General features: G+C 41.5%; 1 protein-coding gene across 2 annotated transcripts; it reads right to left on the bottom strand.

Annotated features, from left to right (window-relative positions):
- Window positions 1-1,348: 1,348 nt before the first annotated feature.
- Window positions 1,349-19,914, bottom strand: PDE6H (phosphodiesterase 6H). Of its 2 annotated transcripts, none has more exons than XM_043881816.1 (4): window positions 19,864-19,914; window positions 6,118-6,289; window positions 5,060-5,100; window positions 1,349-2,196 (listed from the first exon to the last, which is right to left on the bottom strand). In XM_043881816.1, the coding sequence occupies exons 2-4, from the start codon at window positions 6,249-6,251 to the stop codon at window positions 2,120-2,122; spliced, it is 252 nt and encodes an 83-aa protein (XP_043737751.1). In that variant the 5' UTR covers window positions 6,252-6,289; window positions 19,864-19,914; the 3' UTR covers window positions 1,349-2,119. The 2 variants fall into 2 exon arrangements, with proteins under 2 accessions (XP_043737751.1, XP_043737752.1); XM_043881817.1 differs by lacking the exon at window positions 19,864-19,914 and adding an exon at window positions 11,583-11,627.
- Between the last annotated feature and the right edge of the window lie 254 nt (window positions 19,915-20,168).

The following is a 20,168-nucleotide window of genomic DNA, read 5'->3' as shown; positions in this document are numbered from 1 at the left end:
AAATTGCAGGAAGAAAAATCAATACCCTCAGATTTTCAGATGACACCATCCTTATGGCAGAAAGTGAAGAGGAACTAAAGAGCCTCTTGATGAAAGTGAAAGAGGAGAGTGAAAAAGTTGGCTTAAAACTCAACATTCAAAAAAGGAAGATCATGGCATCTGGTCCATCACTTCATGGCAGATAGATGATGAAACAATGGAAAGAGTGACAGACTTTATTTTTTGTGGCTACAAATTCACTGCAGATGATGACTGCACCCATGAAATTAAAAGACACTTGCTCCTTGGAAGAAAAGCTATGACCAACCTAGACAGCATTATTAAAAAGCAACTTTATTACTTTATTACTTTGCCAACTTTATTACTTTGCCAACAACGGTCTGTCTAGTCAAAGCTATGGTTTTTCCAGTAGTCATGTATGGATGTGATAGTTGGACCATAAAGAAAGCTGAGCACCAAAGAATTGCTGCTTTTGAACTGTGGTGTTGGAGAAGACTCTTGAGAGTCCCTTGGACTGCAAGGAGATCCAACCAGTCCATCCAAATGGAAATCAGTCCTGAATATTCATTGGAAGGACTGATGCTGAAGCTGAAACTCCAATACTTTGGCTATGTGATACGAACGGACTCATTGGAAAAGACCCTATGCTGGGAAAGATTGAAGGCGGGAGGAGAAGGGGACAACAGAGGATGAGATGGTTGGGTGGCATCACCACCTCGATGGACATGAGTTTGAGCAGGCTCCGGGAGCAGGTGATGGACAGGGAAGCCTGGTGTGCTGCAGTCCGTAGGGTCGCAAAGAGTTGGACATGACTGAGCAGCTGAACTAAAATGATGTGGGCTTTAAATTCCTATGACCTGGAAATCCATTCTCTTTACCCAATTACAATCCAAACGTGTCCTTCGGGCTTCCAGGTTTCTGGCCAGATGGTAACAATGTTGTTGCTGGACAACAGTGAATGTAGAATCAACAGCAGAAGAAATGTTCTCCAGTGCTGAGTGCATCTCATGCTCACTCTGTGTCCCAGGATTTATTGCTACTGTGAACTTTGATTGTCTAATTCAGGCAAACTGGAGGATCCCAAGCATGAGATCTTTACTCAAAATGATGACATGTCATTAGAACCCAAAACTCTTTTCCCTCTATCATCCTGCCTCTCTTTTCAGTTAATTTACTTCATTCTTTTACCACAAATTACAAAACTGACATGAAGAAATGAATACTGCTAGTACCCTAAAGCATCCAGGTCAGATAGAAAGCCCTTGAATTGCACAACTGCCTTGAAAGTATTGGGGAAAGATAGCTGTGTGCACATTACATTTGACACAACTTCGGGGTGAAGCAAGCCATCATTTTATTTTTCAGATTCTGTAACCTAGCTTTTGCATCTACGTCTAAACTTTAAAGGATAAACAGCTTTTCAATCAGTGGAACCAAGGCAATGAAAAGAATACTCATTGTCAGGGTCTTGAGTTTACATCTCCAGTTTGCCACCAGCTCAGAACTGTACAGTTTAAAGCTGCATCAGGTCTCAGGGATAACCTGGTGCAATAAAATTTAGAACCCAAGAGGTCATGACAAAGTCAAATCAGAACTTGCCTATTAATCCCACACTTTTTTGCATGCACAGTGCTTACTTCCTGTGTAACTGTGCCTTCTTTGTTTAATTGGGTCTCAGAACAAGGCCACAGATATTTGCTTATAGCATTTAATACAACTTCATCTTGAGATTCGAGGTAAATATCTCCTTTATTAAAGAAAAGGGGAGAGGAGGGACATAAACGATATCTTAAAAGCCTTCTACCAAGAGTACTGAGTGCCCAGCAAAAACAGATTTGAAGGACTTTAGAGAAATATGGATGACTTCTAACCAGCTGATAGGAAAAAGGGGTGATGTTGGGAATGCCTCATTAAAAGTTGATTTCACCCACTATTCTGAGCTAAACTATGCTGCATGAAAGAGTCTGGCACTCAGACACCTCTTAGTAGTCACTTAAGGGAAGTGAGGGTGTGTGAAACCATTTCCCACATCTGCATGTCAGAATTCTGGCAGATCAATAGGGCAGAAGTAATCAGAGTTACAGCAGAAGCTAATGAGAGTGGCAGAACCTCCAGTGGTTCAGATGATCCCAAACTGAGCGAGCTCGTGCAGCTCCAAGTGGCTGAATGCCTCCCAAGGACAGATCACAGTGATATCTGCAAGAAAGAGAGAGAAGAAGAACTGATAAGCCAATCTCACTCCCCAGAAGAGCCTCTTCTGCACAAAAGGACATCGTTCAGGCAAAGACACCTCGCCCTTGTCTCCCATCTGTTGCCCAGATGACAGGAAAGAACGGCCGTGGGAAGAACGGCCCTTCATCACAGGGAGGATCAGAACAATTGTTTCATTAATCCTCTTCGGGGCTCTGATTCCACCCAAACAGGCTCCCCCAGGATCTGTGTTAGTTTTATTTGGCATCCTTTCTGGGGAGATGCTCCAAGATTTCGGACTGGGACTATTCTGTGGGAGTGTAGTCCTCTGATCATTCGAAGTCTCACCAAAACACTAAGGAGGGGACAGAGGTGGAATTCTAGTTAGGTCATGGGTTAAAGTGAGAAGTTGTTGTTGTTTAGTCGCTAAGCTGTGTCTGAAACTCTCTGTGACTCCATGGACTGTAGCCCTCCAGGCTCCCCTGCCCATAGGATTTCCCAGGCCAGAATACTGGAGTGGGTTGCTATTCCCTTCTCCAGTGGATCTTCCTGACCCAGGGATCGAACCTGTATCTTGGGGCGCTTTAAATTCGCATGGTCTGGAAATCTAGTTTCCCTACTACCTACCAACCAGATAGGCTTCTCTAACTGCTCTCAAGCTCCTTTATGTATTGTTAAAAGTTATAATATTGTTCCCAAATTACAGAGAAGCTGGCTGATACCCAGAGAGGTTAAATACCTAGAGAAAAAAAAAATCTCATGGTTATAGAGACTGAACTAGAACCAGGTCGAAGACTTCAGAATTTCCCTCAGAATAATTTCCCTCTTGTCACTATTCCAAATAGTTTGGCAGAGTTAAGGATATGTTCCAGAGTCCAAAGTGAATTTTCTGGTCTTATATACACATGGTCAAAATAGAGAAGCATTTGATTTAGAAGAATAGCAGATGAGCTTTATCAAAGTGACTAGAAATTCTATTTGAGATCTGAGGAGTGGCACTGGACAATAAAAAGTAAATAATAGATATGCTTATGACTGATTCATGTGGATTTATGGCAGAAACCAAACAATATTGTAAAGCAATTATCCTCCAATTAAAAATAAATTTAAAAAAGTAAATGTACTGAGAGTTGTTCAGAAAGGAAACTGATTGCTACGAATGCCGTCATTTGTCAAAAGTGTATTGGATGAGTTGAAAACTTGTGTCCACATACAAAACCTGCACAAAGAAGTTTATAGTAGCTTTATTCATAATTGCCAAAACCTGGAAGCAATCAAGATGCCTATCAACAGGATAAAAACTGTGATACAACCATACAATAAAATATCTAGTGATAAAAAAGAAATGAGCTATCAAACCATGTCAAGACATGGAGGAAGTTTAGATAAATATTACTAAGTAAAAGAGCTCTTACTATACAATTCTAACTGGAGGACTATCTGGAAAAGGCAAAACTATGGAGCAGGAGGAGAACGGGGCGACAGAGGATGAGATGGTTGGATGGCATCACCAACTCAATGGACATGAATTTGAGCAAGCTCTGGGAGAGAGTAAAGGGCAGGGAAGCCTGGTGTGTAGCAGTCCATGGGGTCACAAAGAGTCGGACACGACTCAGTGACTGAACAGCTACAACGATAGAGACAGTAGAAAGGTTAGTGGTTGTCAGGAGTTTATGGGGAGAAAGGATTGAACAGATAGCGCACAGGAGATCTGGGGGCTAGTGATTCCATATGAACCTGTAATGGTGGATACCTAAGAACTGGACAACACAAAGAATGAGCAAGCTATTTCAGCTAATAAAAATGTGTTAAAATTGGTTCATGAAGTATAACAAATGTACCACACTAAATGCAGGAGGTTAATAACAGGGGGTATGACTGATGTACGGGGAAAGAAGGTGGCAGAGGGGATCTGTAGGAATCCCTTAAAAATTCTGCCTAATTTTTCTGTAAACCTAAAATTTCTTTAAAATTTAAAGTCTATTAATTTTTTAAGAGAATATGAAGTAGTTTGCATGTATTATCCAACCAATAAAAATTCTAGCCAATTAAAACTTATTACTCCAGATACTTTAGTGTCTAGGGCCCTGTTCTGAGTGCCAGAGGATGTGTAAAAAAGAGGAAGCTTGTGAGGAAGTGGCTGGCCCGGTGGAGAGGAAAGGATCTCCAGGCCCCACCCTTGTTTCCAATAGCTCACTCTGTAGCCTCAGATTATCATTTAATTCCTCTATGTTTCCGATTTCTCTCCTGAAAAATAAAGGAGTTGTGCTAGACTCATTCTGAGAATTGTTCTACTGTGAATGTCTACAATTCACTATTGTATGCCCGAGAGAGAGAGAGAGAGAGAGAGAGAGAGAGAGAGAGTGTGTGTGTGTGTGTGTGTGTGTGAGTGTGTGTGTGTGTACACTCAGTTGTGTCTGACTCCTTTGTGACCCCATAGACTGTAGCCTGCCAGTCTCCCCTGTCCACGGGGTTCTCCAGGCAAGAATACTGGAGTGGATTGCCATTTCCTCCTCCAGGGGATCTTCCTGACCCAGGGATCAAACCCACGACCCATCCATCTCCTGCATTAGCAGGCAGATTCTTTACCACTGTGCCACCAAGGAAGCCCACACCTTCTAGAGTATATAACAAAACACAAGGATTCATTGAACTTTGGGACTAGCCTGATTTCTCTGAGTTTTTGCCTCTGGGCACACACATACTTATTCAGGAAGTTAAATTAAAACCTTACATTCCTAGGTCTTCAAAAAAAAATCTGTTGCGTTATGTATTTCCAATGACGTTGAACTGCTCCTTGAGGCCAGAAGCAGAAAAAATGGTCAAAGTCAGGGGGTAAGATTCTCACTTAAATATTCAGATTGCTCACCTGTTCCTAGTCCCTCCATGCCTGGAATGTCATCTCCAAACCTATGGAAAAAACACAAGAGATGTTAGCTGATACCGGGGCCAAAAGATCCTGGAATGAGTCATGTGAAGAGTTTCCTGATTCAAGGGGAAAGAAGAGGCTTCAGTTTTTTGTATTTGAGAAAATCCTTTTGTGTGCACTGAACTAGGGCAAAGGAAGTGTCACTCAAACAGGTTTTAAACAATGTGTCCCAAAAGAGAGAGTTTCCCTCTGTAAAAATGTAACCTAAGACAATTGGGGGGGGGGAGGGCGGAGGGGAGAAAGTCGGTGGGGCAACCGTGGTCAAGCTCTACTTTTTAAACTAAAAATTGGAATGAGAAAGCAATATGAAAAGTCATTAAAATGATTAATTTATCTATTTGTTTAGTTTCTCCAAAAGTACATATTAAGCATCTGCTTTGTTCCTGGAATTGTATTAGGTACTGAGAGTTAGGGAAAAAACAATACACAAATTTTCTCTCAGGGATCTCAGTCTCAGGGAACAGACGAAAGAAAGACATGTACTATAAAATAGTACAAGTTACAATAGCTGAATGTACAAAATGCAAACATGGAAGGAATGATAATGTTTGTCTAAGGGAGTCAGTAATGGTTTCCAAAAGAAATTAACATGAGTGTGTGTTGAAAAATAAATCAGATTTTGCCAGGGAGAAAAAGAGCAAAACAAAGAACTGAAGAGAGAAAATCTGAAGCCAGAAAAATAAACCGTGTGTTCTAGAAGCAGCCAGTGATTCTGTGTTCCAAATTAAAGCACAGTTTACATCAGCAAAGGAGAGTGGTCAAGAAGAGTCTGGAAGGTCAAGCCAAAGGTCACTGTGAAAGGGTCCATTTCCCATGTTAAATGTGGCTGTATATGTGGGAGCTGAGAGAGAAAGGATTCCAGGACTGAAAAAATATGATTCAGCAAAGATTGTGTTAGGAAACAGAGAGTGAGGTGGAAATTTTTATAAGTCTATTTAATATGGTGAGCATTAATCTCTCAGAAAAATAGGAAACCTTCTTTTTCATTTTGGCCTTACCCTTTCACACCTTTCTTAGGAGGCTTGCTCTTGAACTGACGAGACTGCCTCTGCTTGAACTTAGGGGGCCCTTTGCGTGGGGTGGTGGGACCCTGGTTGGAAGCCGGAGGAGCCAACGCAGCATTGTCGCTCATTCTGCTAGTGTTTGGGTGGCTGATGGTTTTCTTTCAGGCTGTTTGAACAGTGAGAGAGAGAAAGAGACAGATTCTTCAACGTATGATGACCATTGCTTATTATGATGACCTTTACAACAATCTTCGGGGGCAGGGGGATGGGGAGAAAAGCATCTTGATAAGGAAGCTCGGCCTTTTGTATTGACAGCAAAAGGGAGAAGTTACCATCTTTTAAAGAAGTTACCATCTAAGAAAATGAGGTATATGTCAATGGAGGCAGCCAGCAGAGTAGGCTATAAGCCAAAAACTGATAAATCAAGGTAGATTTGTTGTTCCAGTAGGTCTGCCAACAGCTTTCTGTGTGAATGTATAATAATTATGTCCTTTTCATTGACCACTAGTTCCACCATCTGTAAAGGGAGAGAAATGTGCTGAAGACTATCTAGACTTGGCAGCACTGAAATGTTCTGTAAGCTTTACATATTTTTCCACCTAACTATAAAGTAATCTGATTCTAAATGTTTATTGACCCATTCTTATGGCCTGTTTTCTTTATGGCCCGTATTTTATTTAATCCTCATGTGATCCAAAGACTTCTTTTCTAGTTATGGGAGGTGACAGTGTAGTTGTCTGGATAGGGGTACCTCTGAACCAGGTATACTGATACTACAAAAGCTTTCAATACATTCCCAGTACACACACACACACACACACACACACACACAGAAGACAATAAGAGGTGATTAAGTCATAAGTTTGTGCTTTAACTCCCCTAAAAGATAAGAAATTCTTTAGCCACTTAATTCTCGGGAATCTTCAACTTTTTCTCCTATCCAAATCAAGAACTTATCCAATATGGTTTTCCCAGACTTACATTTTAGTTACAAAAAGTTACATTGTCATTCTTTAAGTACAAATAAAAGAACATAACAAATCACTGTTATTACATGTTACAAAAACATGTGATAACAAATTAATACGAAACACTAAACTAAAAGATTTTTTTTGTTTTTCCTTTTCTATCACAAATGTTGATAGTGCTTAATCTGGGAAGGGAGATTCTGAAAAAGCTCCAAAACCTTAAACTCCTACCTTGAACCAACCTCTTCCACGACCTACTGCCTGTTTTCATAGAATTCCATATTTCATCCATTATAAATGTATGCTAGTATCCTTAACTTCAGTTCTCCCTGACAATGCTAGGCTCATGAAACCATGTTTTCTCTCTCTCTCTGCTACAATAGTGAAAGTGAAAGTCCATCTGAAACTAACATAATATTGTAAATAAACTACAATTTTAAAAAATGAAAAATATTTTCAGATTAAAAAATATTATATTCCTGTAAAAAAAAAAAAAAAAGAAAGTGAAAGTCACTCAGTCGTGTCCAACTACACAGTCCATGGAATTCTCCAGGCCAGAATACTGGAGCGGGTAGCCTTTCCCTTCACCAGGGGAACTTGCCAACCCAGGGATCGAACCCAGGTCTCCTGCATTGCAAGCAGATTCTTTATCAGTTGAACCACAAGGGGAGCCTAATATACATCCCTCAAATCTTGCTCCGGGAGAGGAGTGGGAGCCCTTGGCCTTGTCCCCCCATCAGGGTGGAGGCCTCAGCAGAGAGGGCCTGACTGCCCTCTTTGTGTCTGAACAGATGGAGGCTGTGCTGGTCTCTTCACACTTTCATTTGGTGGCAGTTCCAGCAGGTGGGCCATGGCCTCCAAGCCTTGGCCTTTCTGGCTGGCTGCTCCCCACGCTCCCCGTCACCTCCATGTCATCCCTGCAAGTGTGGGTGCTGAGGCTGCCCTGGGGAGACCCTCCTGTTCTCCAGGTCAGAGACCCTCCTGCCTGCCCCAGGCCGTGTCTGGCACTTGCTGTGGGTCAATGCATGCCCCCGGCTCTCTTACGCCTGCTCCTTCTCTGTCTCATCTTGCAGGTTTTGGGGTTTGAGGTCGCATCCCTCAAATCTTACATTGTAAAATTTATCAACTGTTTCTTATGACTCTCAAAATCATGTTAAATTATTAATAAATCCTTGCCTCTAAGATGTTTTTCCTATTTTCTTTTCCTCAATCACTATTTTCATTCTCTCCTGCCAGTCCTCAACTTGTCTGATAGAAACACATTGATTACGCTGTGAGCTAGAACCTAGAAGAGAGTGAAGCTGGCCACGTCCCTGGATCACCTGTGCATGCAGTGGATCTTGTCTTTTTTCTTTTTTTTAATATATATGTTTTTTGTTTTGGGCCATTTTTTAAGTCTTTATGGAGTTTGTTACAATATTGCTTTTTTTTTTTTTTTTAAGTTTTGGCTTTTTGGTCATGAGGTAGGAAGGATTCTTAGCTCCCTGACCACGGATAAACCCACACCTCTGCACTGGAGGGTGATATCTTGACCACTGGACCACCAGGGAAGTCCCCTGCGAATCTTGTCTTTATCCCTCACTGGAATATGCCCCATGAAGCTGTTTTTTTCAGTCTCTACTTATTCCGGTACCCTCAGAACCTACAACAGTACGTGGTACATAGTAGGTGTGCCATATATATTTGTCAAATGAGTGAATACATAAATGAAAAGACTGAACTAATGTCTTGAACCTTGGGTCTTGAGATCCCGACCCTGTGACTTTCTCCATCAAGCCACAGGGAAGGCATCAGCTGATCCTCACCTCATAAACCCCTCGGTGGTTTTTGGGAAATGTTCTGCCAGCTCCTCTGCCCACTGAATCCAGTTCTGTGCTGTGGGCTCTCTCCTGCCCTGGTAAACAGGCCAAGTCTGTGCCTTCCCCAAGTGTGTTTGGGACCATGGGAATGGCTGGAGGGCAGCCAAGGGCAGCATTACCCTCACCCTGTGCCACCAGTGACTGACACATCCCAACTCTGCCAAAGCCACAGAGGAAAACTGGAGAATTACTCTCAGATCAACCTTTCTGGACTTCCTGATTGTTTTTAAGCAATGAGAAACTACAAACGTTTCTCCAATCTAGAGACCCTACTAAGTTTAGGATTGCCAGATTTAGCAAATCAAGATACAAGACATCCAGTTAAGTTTGAATTTCAGATAAACAACAAAGGATTTTTTTTTTTTTTGGTATAAGTATATCCCAAATATTTCACTGGTTTCATGGTACATACTTAGAAACTGTTGTTGTTTATCTGAAATTCACATGTAACTGGGCATCTTCTATGATATCTGGCAAGTGTAAGTGGGATCCTACTTTGTAAGACCCCAAATCTATAATGTGACTCGGTGGTAAAGAAGCCACCTGCCAATGCAGAGGATGCAGGTTCAATCCCTGGGTCAGAAAGATCCCCTGGAGAAGGAAATGGCCATCCACTCCAGTATTCCTTCCTGAGAAATCCCATGGACAGAGGAGCCTGGTGGACTGCAGTCCATGGGGTCGCTTAAGAGTCAGACAGGACTTATTAACTAAACAACAGCAAAGATCACCTTCATCAGCCAAATCACCTTCTGGGGGCAAAACAGTGTAAAGAGTAGATGCTTTCAGATCAAAGAAGAAACAATTTCAAATTCCTGCTCCACCAGACTGTTTAATATGAACTTGGATAAGCTGTATCACCTCTCTGGATCTCATTCTATCTATAAAATGAATCAAAATTTTTTTCATTTTAGGGTAATGGGGAAAATAAGCAGGAACAATGTACAGCTTTTGGTGAAAAGTACTCAAAATGAAATAACTATGTAGTAGATCTTCTGACAGTCAAGGGAACCCTGAAAGCAAATTTCAGGATTTGTGAAAGCAAATTCACACCCATTCCCCTAGGACCATGGGTTGACAACTGCTTGACAAGTACCAGAGAGGTAATTGCTATCTTCACTTCCTGAGTAACCCTCTGCATCATTCAAATACTCCAACTATTCCCCATTTCTGGTCTCAAAATTCCCTCTTAAGAAGCCATCCTTGGATTTCTTTGATACTTCTAACAGTAACCCCAAAGAATTTGAAATTGATACTTGATTTCTATGTCCCCCTGACTATACTTCCCCTTTTCTCTGGCGAGTTTCTTTTGCATGTTTATCTCATTCTGAAGTTACAACTCTAGGCCAGGACTGAGTTCATGTCCAATTCTAAGTGCAATGCATTCTGTAAAAGAATTCTCCTCAGAAAGTTATGTAACAGTTGCCTGGCTAATCCCTCGATCCTCATGGCACTCAAGATTTGCCCTATGACTAACTGTTTTTACATTTATTGTGCATTTCAGGTATAGTATTTCATTTCTGAGTGTGTAGGACAGTCCACCAATCACTAGGGTGTTTCTGGCATAGACTTACCCCCCAATTTTCCCTGTAAAACCCTTGGGAGGAGTAGAACAAATATGACCCTGTCCTGCCTTGGAAGTCAGTCCTGTCAGCCCCAGGTATCACCGACGGCTGAACTTATCCTGACCATGTTTTCCTAGGGCCTCTATGGAGTTGAATAAACCTGAATCCAATATCAGACATGATTTTAGCTACAAGCGGACGTTTCACATTTTTGCCTCCAAAAGGGTCAAGTAATTCATTCCTTCAGGAGGCAGAATGTTTTCCTGTTTTTAAAACAATGTTAGCCCTTCCCCTTTTGAAGACTACAAAGTCTTCTCCTGAAGAAAGAAGTGGGTGCAGCAATGTAAGATTTCAAGGCATAGTTTTGCAGGGCACTGAGCTTGGCATTGCCTTAGTCCCAAGGCAGCAGAGCTCAGTTGTAGGAAGCAAGAGGGTGATGCTCCATAAATTCCAGCTAAATAAGGGCAGTTTCTGAAGATTCGTGAGTCAGGCTTTCAGATGCTATGATTATCATCCTAGACTTCTTCTCCCTCTTTCTTAGCAAAGATATGAGCAGATAACCAATTCTGTTGCTGATGGCCAAGGATGAGGAGAAGACAGGCAGAGGACCCGTCTCCTCCTCTGATGCCATTGGACCCACAGATGTCACCCAGGGTCCCGCTGAGGCAGAGAAAATCAAATAATTCAGAGTCAAAGAAGACCCAAACCAAAGCCATGAAAAAAACAAAAACAAAAATCCAACAAGTACGTTGCTTCAACTAGGAACAAACAGACACTTTCACCTTGGAGGGAGATGGCTGGGTGCACCCTCCTTGCACTGCGGTCGTTTCCTGGCTGACTCTGGGCTTCTTACCTTCATCCTCCCACTCCCCTGTCAGCCTCTTGATGGCTGGACCAAGTTTCCAAGCACATCCTAGGAGTAAAGGACTGTTTGCTCTGTGGTCATCGAGTGCCCCAGATCCCTCCTTTTCCAGAAAGCTGTTTGCTATGGAGCCGCCAAAAAGGGAGGGTCAGTTTGGGGTTAGTAATCAAGGTTTGCAGTGACCTTATAATAATGAAGTTTCACTTACTAGCTTGTCACAGAAGGAAGTTTTGATGTGTTTCCTCCACGTTTTCGCCCATTTCCGTCCCCAACCCTGGTCCAGACCCACAGGTTCAGTGTGTTATTTTCTTCTATTTCTTGGTTTTAGAGCCAGATTGAACCCCCAAACTCCCACAAAAGCCCTTTGATTACATCCTGATTAAACTCTCCAGAAGTTGAGAAATACTCACAGAGTTAAATGTTTCTCTTATAAGCTGTCCAGCTGCCTTCTTCACAGTAGATGAATAAAGGATCTTTGCATCCTGATTTATCTCTCTGTAATACCCTCATGCTACGTAATCACGTCATCATAGGCTTAAGAGCATCGGCCTAGGTGCAAAGAAGTTGGAAGAGTGTGGGGTGAGACTGGGGCAGGCTTTGCTGATAATCGGATGCTCTTACAAATGTCTTGGGCTCTCTCCTACCCACAAACAGGTATTGAATTCATAAACACACACAAAGTGTTGGGTGTTGGTTTCCAAGGGGGGGATTTGCAGATTATAATACAATACCTTTTTTCCTTCTCCATTGCTATTTTTAGTTCTTACCCTCTATCCTTCCCTTTCTTTGACAAACACACACACTCATGCTTACTGTTTCTCTCTCTCTTTTCTCTCTCTCTCTCTTTCTCACACACACACATACACACATCATCATCATCATCATGATCATGTAATTCTTACACTGCAACCTGCTTCACTGAGAACACTCATCATGTGAGCAATGACACTGAGAAATACCAGCATCTCTCCCTAACTGATGTTATATGCATTTTTCTCTGAGAGAAGAAACCACAAATTAGGAAAAACCTAAGGTCCAGTGATATGTAACTGAGAAACAGCCCAAGTGATAGCTGGTAACTGGTGACTCTTATATTTGAGAATTGGTTACTGGATCTTTTACACCCAAAGGGTCCAGGCTATAATCCCATTCAGTGTAATACTTGACTTTAGTCTTCCAATTGCATCGAGCCACTAGCATGAATTTGTACATCACTTTATACAGTTTTGAAAGGACCTTAATTCATATGTCAGTATCATTCAGCTTTTTTGCCAAATTTGTCATAGAGAAATTAAATGATTTATTCAAGACTGCATATATAAAAACTAGAAATATTGAGAATTGGACCATAAAGAAGGCTGAGAACCAAAAAATTGATGCTTTGAAACTGCGGTGCTGGAGAACACTCTTGAGAGTCTCTTGGACTGCAAGGAGATCAAACCAATCAATCCTAAAGGAAATCAACCCTGAATGTTCATTGGAAGGACAGCTGTTGAAGCTGAAGCTCCAATACTTTGGCCAAAGCCCCTGATGCTGGGAAAGATTGAAGACAGGAGGAGAAGGGGACAACAGAAGATGAGATGGTTGAATGGCATCACCGACTCAATGGACATGAGTTTGTTCAAACCCTGGGAGATAGTGAAGGTCAGGGAAGCCTGGTGTGCTGCAGTCCGTCTCTTTGTGACCCATGGCCTGTAGCCCACCAGATTCCTCTGTCCATGGAATTCTCCAGGCAAAAATACTGAAATGGGTTGCCATTTCCTTCTCCAGGAGATCTTCCCAGCCAGGGATTGAACCCAGATCTCCAGCATTGCAGGCAGACTCTTTAACTACTGAGCATCAGTGAAGACCACGGGGTCGCAAAGAGTCAGACATGACTAAACACCTGAACAACAGTGATGATCTATACTTGCAACTAATATGGTATCTCAAGTCAATTATATGTCAATAAAAAATAAAATATTTTTTAAAGGCTGCATATAAAGTTAGAAGGGGAGCCAGGAGTAAGACCCAACCCTGAAAGTATCTTGCATATTCAGCTACCTTTCTACTATATGAATACAAAATGAACCTGGACCAAGATTCCTTGTTCTGGTCACTCTCACACATTGCTGGAAAATTGCAATGTGCTTCTCTAAATTGTCACTTGTAAGAAAAGTGTACTCTGTAAGATTATACAGAAAGAAGGTCAATTTATCCTTTCTAGGCAAGGAAAGAGTCTTAACACCCAAGCAGATTACATGGGCAGCTAACCAGCTTAAGGGTTCTTTTCAGTAAGCTTTCCCTTGGTAGCTACCAGAATTAGAGGAGTTTTGATGGCAGCAAACACCTCACAAAGGTGGCAGGGTATTTTGTCTCTGGATGGGTCCTTCCACTCCCTTCTATGTCTCCATCATCGTTGTTGTTCAGTCGCTCAATTGTGTCCAACTCTTTGGGACCCCATGGACTGCAGCACACTAGGCTTCCTCGTCCTTCCCTGTCTCCATTATTACTCCCAGCTTTTTCTCCATCAGACCCGTGGATGTTTTGATACCTCTCTGCTGAACCCTCCCACCATCTCCATTTTCCTGGTGAAGGACAGAAGATTTCTCATCAGAAACAGTGGGGGCTGGAAGGAAGTGGCACATTTTTCACATCCCAAAAGAAAAAAACTGTCAACTTTTGAATTCTATTATCAAATGAACTGATCCTTCAGGAATGAAGGGGAAATAAAGACATCCTCAGAAAAAGGAAGATTAGAAGAATCTGTCACCTAAATACTGCATAAGAATAATAAAGAAAGTTCTTGAAACAGAAAAAAAAAAATGACAGAAGGAAATGTTGAACATCTAAAAAGAAACAGCAGTGAAAAAATTATGGGATTTGAGGTGGAGTGTGAAAGACAGGGAACTCAGTCACTCTCAAGAAGGTTATATGGAGAATGAAACATTGTTCAAGACACTGACATTCTAGATTTCCCTGGTGGTCCACTGGTTAAAACTCTGCACTTCTACTGCAGAAGGCATAGGTTCCATCCCTGGTCAGGGAAGTTCCCCGTGCTGCATGGTGCAACCAAAAAAATTTTTTTTAATTAAAAAAAGATACTGACATTCTAAAGATCTGATCACCTTGTACTTGCAGAAAGTGCACCCACGTTTCCCTGCTCCAAGTGGATGTTCTTTCTGCCACTATCTCTACTACTTCTGCTACCACTGAGTCTTAGAGGATTGGAATAGACTGGCCGGTCAGTCAACATGCTCTGCCTTTGCTGAACAGAGTTCTCCTACCATGTCACTTCATTGGTCATTGCCTTGCCTAGTGTGGCATACTTTTGGTCCGTTATCTGCCTCTGATCTTACCAATCAGGTAATAGGGTCACACAGCCTTGTTTAAAGCTGTTTCATCTTGTTTAAGATGATCAATGGCCAAGTAATTTCCTGGAAGAAGTTTGAGTGTGCCTTGATTTCATAGGCAAAAGAAACAAAGGCAGAGACTTCCCTGGTGCTCCAGTGATTAAGACAACCTGCTTCAAGTGAAAGAGACGTTGGTTCAATCCCTGGTCAGGGAACTAAGATTCTACATGCAACATGGTGTAGCCAAGAAATGAAGGAAGAAAGCCTGTGCAAAAACACTAAAAATTTTAAAGAGAGAGAGAGAGAGAAGTGAAACAAAGCCAGTAGGAAACTTGTTGAGTGAGAAGAAAAAGAGAGAACTTATGAATAGATGAAGTGACTTAGATGTAATGTCATTATTTAGTAGATAAATATTAAGCACATTTTGCCAAGTGAAAGAATCAAAGTCAAAGGCTCTATGCTGTCTGATTTTATTTATGATATTCTTGGAAAGGTAAAGCTATAGCATGGGCAAACAAATCAGTGATTCCCAGGAGTTGAGAGGAGGAGCTGACTATAAAGGGAAATGAAAGGAATTTTTAAAGTAATGAAATGGTATTAGAGGTAGATACACAACTCTATGCACTTGTCAAAACCTACAGAATTGTACACTACATAGAGTGAGTTTTCCTAATGCCAGTTTAAACCTAAATATCATAAAATACTTATTTAAAAAAAAAAAAAACCTTTGCTCCATAGTTCTCTAATCCTTGGTTCTTTATCTTTTCTAGTAGATGGGGAAGTGTTATTAATTATATACAGGAAAGAAGTTAAAGGGCAGGTACTAAGTCATTAGAATGTGATTAAAATTTTAGCTGTCCTATAAGCTGCTTACACGAATGCTAATCTCTAATCTTTCTTTAGTGTTTCTTAAAATACCAGTGAGTCGGAAGACACACATCAAAGTCACATCTCTTCCACATTTTGAACCTCCTAGACTGAACTTCCCCCTCTATTAACGCACAGTGGACTCTAGAGAGAAACATTCTAAATGTGAAGCAGAAATGTACAAGGCTGGTCCCTCCTTCCCTTAACACTTTACCATGCTTAGGGATTCTCCAGAACAACACTTTTTTTTTTTTCACTTTTTATTTTGTATTGAGGTATAGTCAATTAACAAACAATGTTGTGATAGTTTCAGATGAACAGTGAAGGGATTCAGTCATACATATACATGTATTCACTCTCCTCCAAACTCCCCTCCCATCCAGGCTGTCACATAATATAGAGCAGAGTTCCCTGTGCTATACTGTAGGTCCTTGTTGGTTATCCATTTTAAACACAGCAGTGTGTACATGTCCCTCCCAAACTCCCTAACTGTCCCTTCCCTGCATCCTTCCCCCTGGCAACCCTAAGTTCGTTCTCTGAGTTTATGAGTCTCTTAAGTTCATTTGCATCATTTCTTTTTATATCCCACACGTAAGGGATGTCATACAATATTTCTCCTTCTCTGTCTGACTTACTTCACTGAGTATGACACTCTCTAGGTCCATCCATGCAAAACAACACTCTCACTCTTGAAAAAATAGCCTCATTAAAAATACAATATTCTCTTTCAGAAAATAGAAGAGTACACTTCTCAACTCATTTTTATGAGACCAGTTTTACCCTCATGGATTTTTAAAATGATTTTTATGTAAGATTCAGGGGGAAGAATTACAGTTTAACATCTGTATACACTACAAAGTGATCACCACCACAAGTCCAGTTACCATAAATCACCATGTAGTTGACCCCTTCACCCATACCCTCATGAAACATTCTGACACCAAAATCAGACAAAAACAGTAAAAAGGAAAAATACAGGCCAGTATATCCTGTGACTTCAGATGTAAAAACCTTTAAAATATTACCTTATCTAATACAGTAATATATAAAAATGCTAATACATCAAGACCTAGTAGAGTTTATTCTATATATTTCAAGATTTGCTCAATATCCAAAACTCAGTCAAGATAAGGCTCTACACCAACAAACTAAAGAAGAAAAATTGTATGATCATATTAACTGATGCAGAAAGCATTTCACAAAATCCAGCATTTATTAATGATAGAAACTCTCAACAAACTAGAAATAGAAAGAAACTAATAAAAAGCATCTACAGAAACATCACATTTGATTGTGAAAGCCCGAATGCTTTCTCTCTAAGATAAGGAACAAGTCAAGAATGTCTGCTCTCATCACTCTTACCAACATGGAACTGAAAGCTCTGGCCAGTGCAATCAGGCATAAAATAACAGAAACCACCAAGATTGGAGACAAAGATTAAAAAAAAAAAAAGGCAAAAAAAAAAAAAAAGCCTGTTTCTAGTCACAGATGACAAGATTAGAAAATCCTAAGGAATCTATATTTTAAAATCTCCTAAAGCTTATAAGTGAGTTCAGCAGGGGAATATCTCATCCATTTTCATGGTTTAAGCCAGCATTTCTCAAACTTTACAATTTACCTCAAAGTTGTTTTGTTTTGTTTTAAAAAAACAAACAAACAGACTAAAAAAACCTGCTTCCTGGCACCAACCCTAGAGATTCTGATACAGGAGGCCTGAAATCAGGCCTAAGGATTCCCATTTCTAACAAATTCCTGGCAACTGATCTGTTGATCCTCAAACCACACTTTGGATAACCTGGTTTAAGTTACTGTCTATAACTTGATGATGGAGAAGGAAATGGCAACCCACTCCAGTACTATTGCCTGGAAAACCCCATGGATGGAGGAGCCTGGTGGGCTACAGTCCATGGGGTCCCAAAGAGTCGGACACGACTGAGCGACTTCACTTTATAACTTGATGAAGTGTAAATCATCAACTTAGGGTTGAAATTCAGTTTTCTGTATCTCACTTACAGTCTGAAATCACTTCCTAGAAATGTCCCAGTGTCTTTCAGACTTGATACTCAACATCTTCAAACTCAAGTCTTTATCTCCCCCAACACCTCTGTTCCTTCCTCTGTGTTCTCTATCTCAACTTGTTTTCCTACTGAAGCAAAGTTACATGGCTCAAATAGCGTGGAGTTAAAATTCCCCTCCAGGTCCCCCCCACCATTCTATGCAAAACAAAGAACTCTCTCCCTGATTACGCCCAGCTCCCAGCCAGTCCAGCCTCTGGCCTATCCCCAGAATTCCTTGCCCCAGCAGTTTCAGAGATAACTACTCTGAACAACCTTGGAGAAGGACAGGCCCCCTTAAGATAGTGGATTTCCACATACATGCCTGTATATACCTACTCTTTCCTTGGGTTAGTGCAGCAGCTCGTTAATCTGACTGCTGCCCTTTCTCACATCATTAAAGCTGATCTGTTCCTGTAAAGTGCCGGTCTGGTTCTTTTTCCGAACCTCGCCTTCTCTAACTCCCTTACCCTACACCTACCAAGGACCCATTCATTCTAGCAAGAAACCCATAAGTCATCTGTGATTCCTCACTCCTCTTCACCCTCATCCTTCACATCTCATTAGCCAACAAGCCAGGCCAATTTCACTTATATATTTCTCAAATCTTCCTCTGTCTCTATTATGAGTGCTCTAGTTCAGGCCTGAACTGTCCCCAAACGGTTTTTGTTTCCGTCAAATTCATCCACACAGCTACCAGAGTAAACTGCAGAGGAAAACATTTTCTTTCTTTACTTTCAATGGCTCTGAGCCATGGACAGGATCAAAACAAAGCTCCTTGCCTACACGGCATAAGTCATCTACTGTGAGCTGTACCTGCGCCCACCTCCAGGCATGCTGCTTCTCCCCGTGTGATGCACGTTTTGAGGTCCAGCCACCTTGAGCTGCTTTCTTGTAATCCCCTGAACATATCATATTATTTAAGGATGCTGCATCTTTGCTCATGCGTCCTCTTTTCTCCTAAGGCTTCCCAAGTAGCTCTAGTGGTAAGGAACCTGCCTGCCAACGCAAGAGACACGGATTCGATCTCAGAGTAGGGGAGATCCCCTGGAGGAGGGCATGGCAACCCACTTCAGTACTCTTGCCTGGAGAATCCCATGGACAAAGCAGCCTGGCAGGCTACAGTCCATAGGGTCTCAAAGAGTCAGACTCGACTAAAGCGACTTGGCACATATACGTGACCCTTTCCTCAAATGCCTTTTCTTCCCGTTCCAACCCTCCCCGTCAACTACCTACTATCCTTTGAGACTGACAGCTGTAGTCACTTCCTCCAAGAAGCCTTCTCTGATATGGTTACTTAGTGCTCTCATAACACCCCAAGTATATTACTTTTCCTAAACTAACAAAAGAGTTTTCCATTTGTTTATTTCTGTTTTCCCCCATTACATCTTTGGCAACTAGGACTAGTTGCACAGATGTAGGACTGTGTCTTGTTTATCTCTGTATCTGGGCACAAGTCCTGGCCTGGTGTAGACTGGGAATGAGCAAGGGTTTGTTGAATTAAGAAATGAGTTTTTAGGCCAAGGCTATGAAACCCTGAATAGTGTAGTTTAAAATGTCATGTATATAAAAGACAGGAAGAAAAAGGAAGGTTGGTCTCAGTGACCACTCTCATGCTCATCCTTCCCCGAGGCAATATTCTTATCCCAGAAAAGAGATGGAATTAGGCAACTCTAATTTATTTTATTTAATTTCTAAATTTATTTATTTATTTATTTATCTGGCTGTGTCGGGTCTCAGCTGAGGCATGCAAACTCTTTGTTACAGCATGCAAGATCTAGATCCTGGACCAGGGATCAAATGAGGTCCCTGCCTTGAGAGAGGGAAATCTTAGCCACTGGACCACCAGGGAGGTCCCAATTCTATCTAATTTAGATATACTTCTACTGGTGGTGGTCACTAAGTCATGTTTGACTCTTGTGACCCCATGGACTGTAGCCCACCAGGCTCCTCTGTCCATGGGATTTCAAAGGCAAAAATACTAGAGTAGGTAGTCATACCCTCCTCCAGGGGATTTTCCAGACCCAGGGATAGAACCCGCATCTCTTGTGTCTCCTGGATAGGCAGGTGGGTTCTAAAAAATGAACTACAACAGAAGAAAGTGAGAAACGGTCATTTCAGGTAGACCCCAGCCCTGACAGTGATGCTGAAAGTCATTTTAGAAGAATATGAAATTGTCCTCCAACTTACTGCAAGTCCACCAATGTATCATCAAGAAGAGATTCTAGGAGCTTACCTGGTGGTCCAGTGGTTGGGATTCCTCACTTTCATTGCAGGGGGCACAGGTTATATCCCTGGTCGGAGAACTGGGATCCTGCGTGCTGTGCAGTGTGGCCAAAATAAATAAATAAATAAAACTTTTTTTAAAAAGAAAGAAAAGAGGCTTTTCATTAGCAACTCAATCCATTTGAGGTCATGGACTTCCTTAAAAATTTGATGAAAGTTAGGAATGTTCTCCCCTCCCCTCCCCCAACTCCAGTAAATGCACAGAAACACTGCATATATACATATTGATATCATGGACACTTTTAGGGGTTTCCA

This window comes from Cervus elaphus, chromosome 22 (assembly GCF_910594005.1).
Source record: "Cervus elaphus chromosome 22, mCerEla1.1, whole genome shotgun sequence".
NCBI lineage: Eukaryota > Metazoa > Chordata > Mammalia > Artiodactyla > Cervidae > Cervus > Cervus elaphus.
This window is presented reverse-complemented; position numbering and strand designations above follow the sequence as displayed.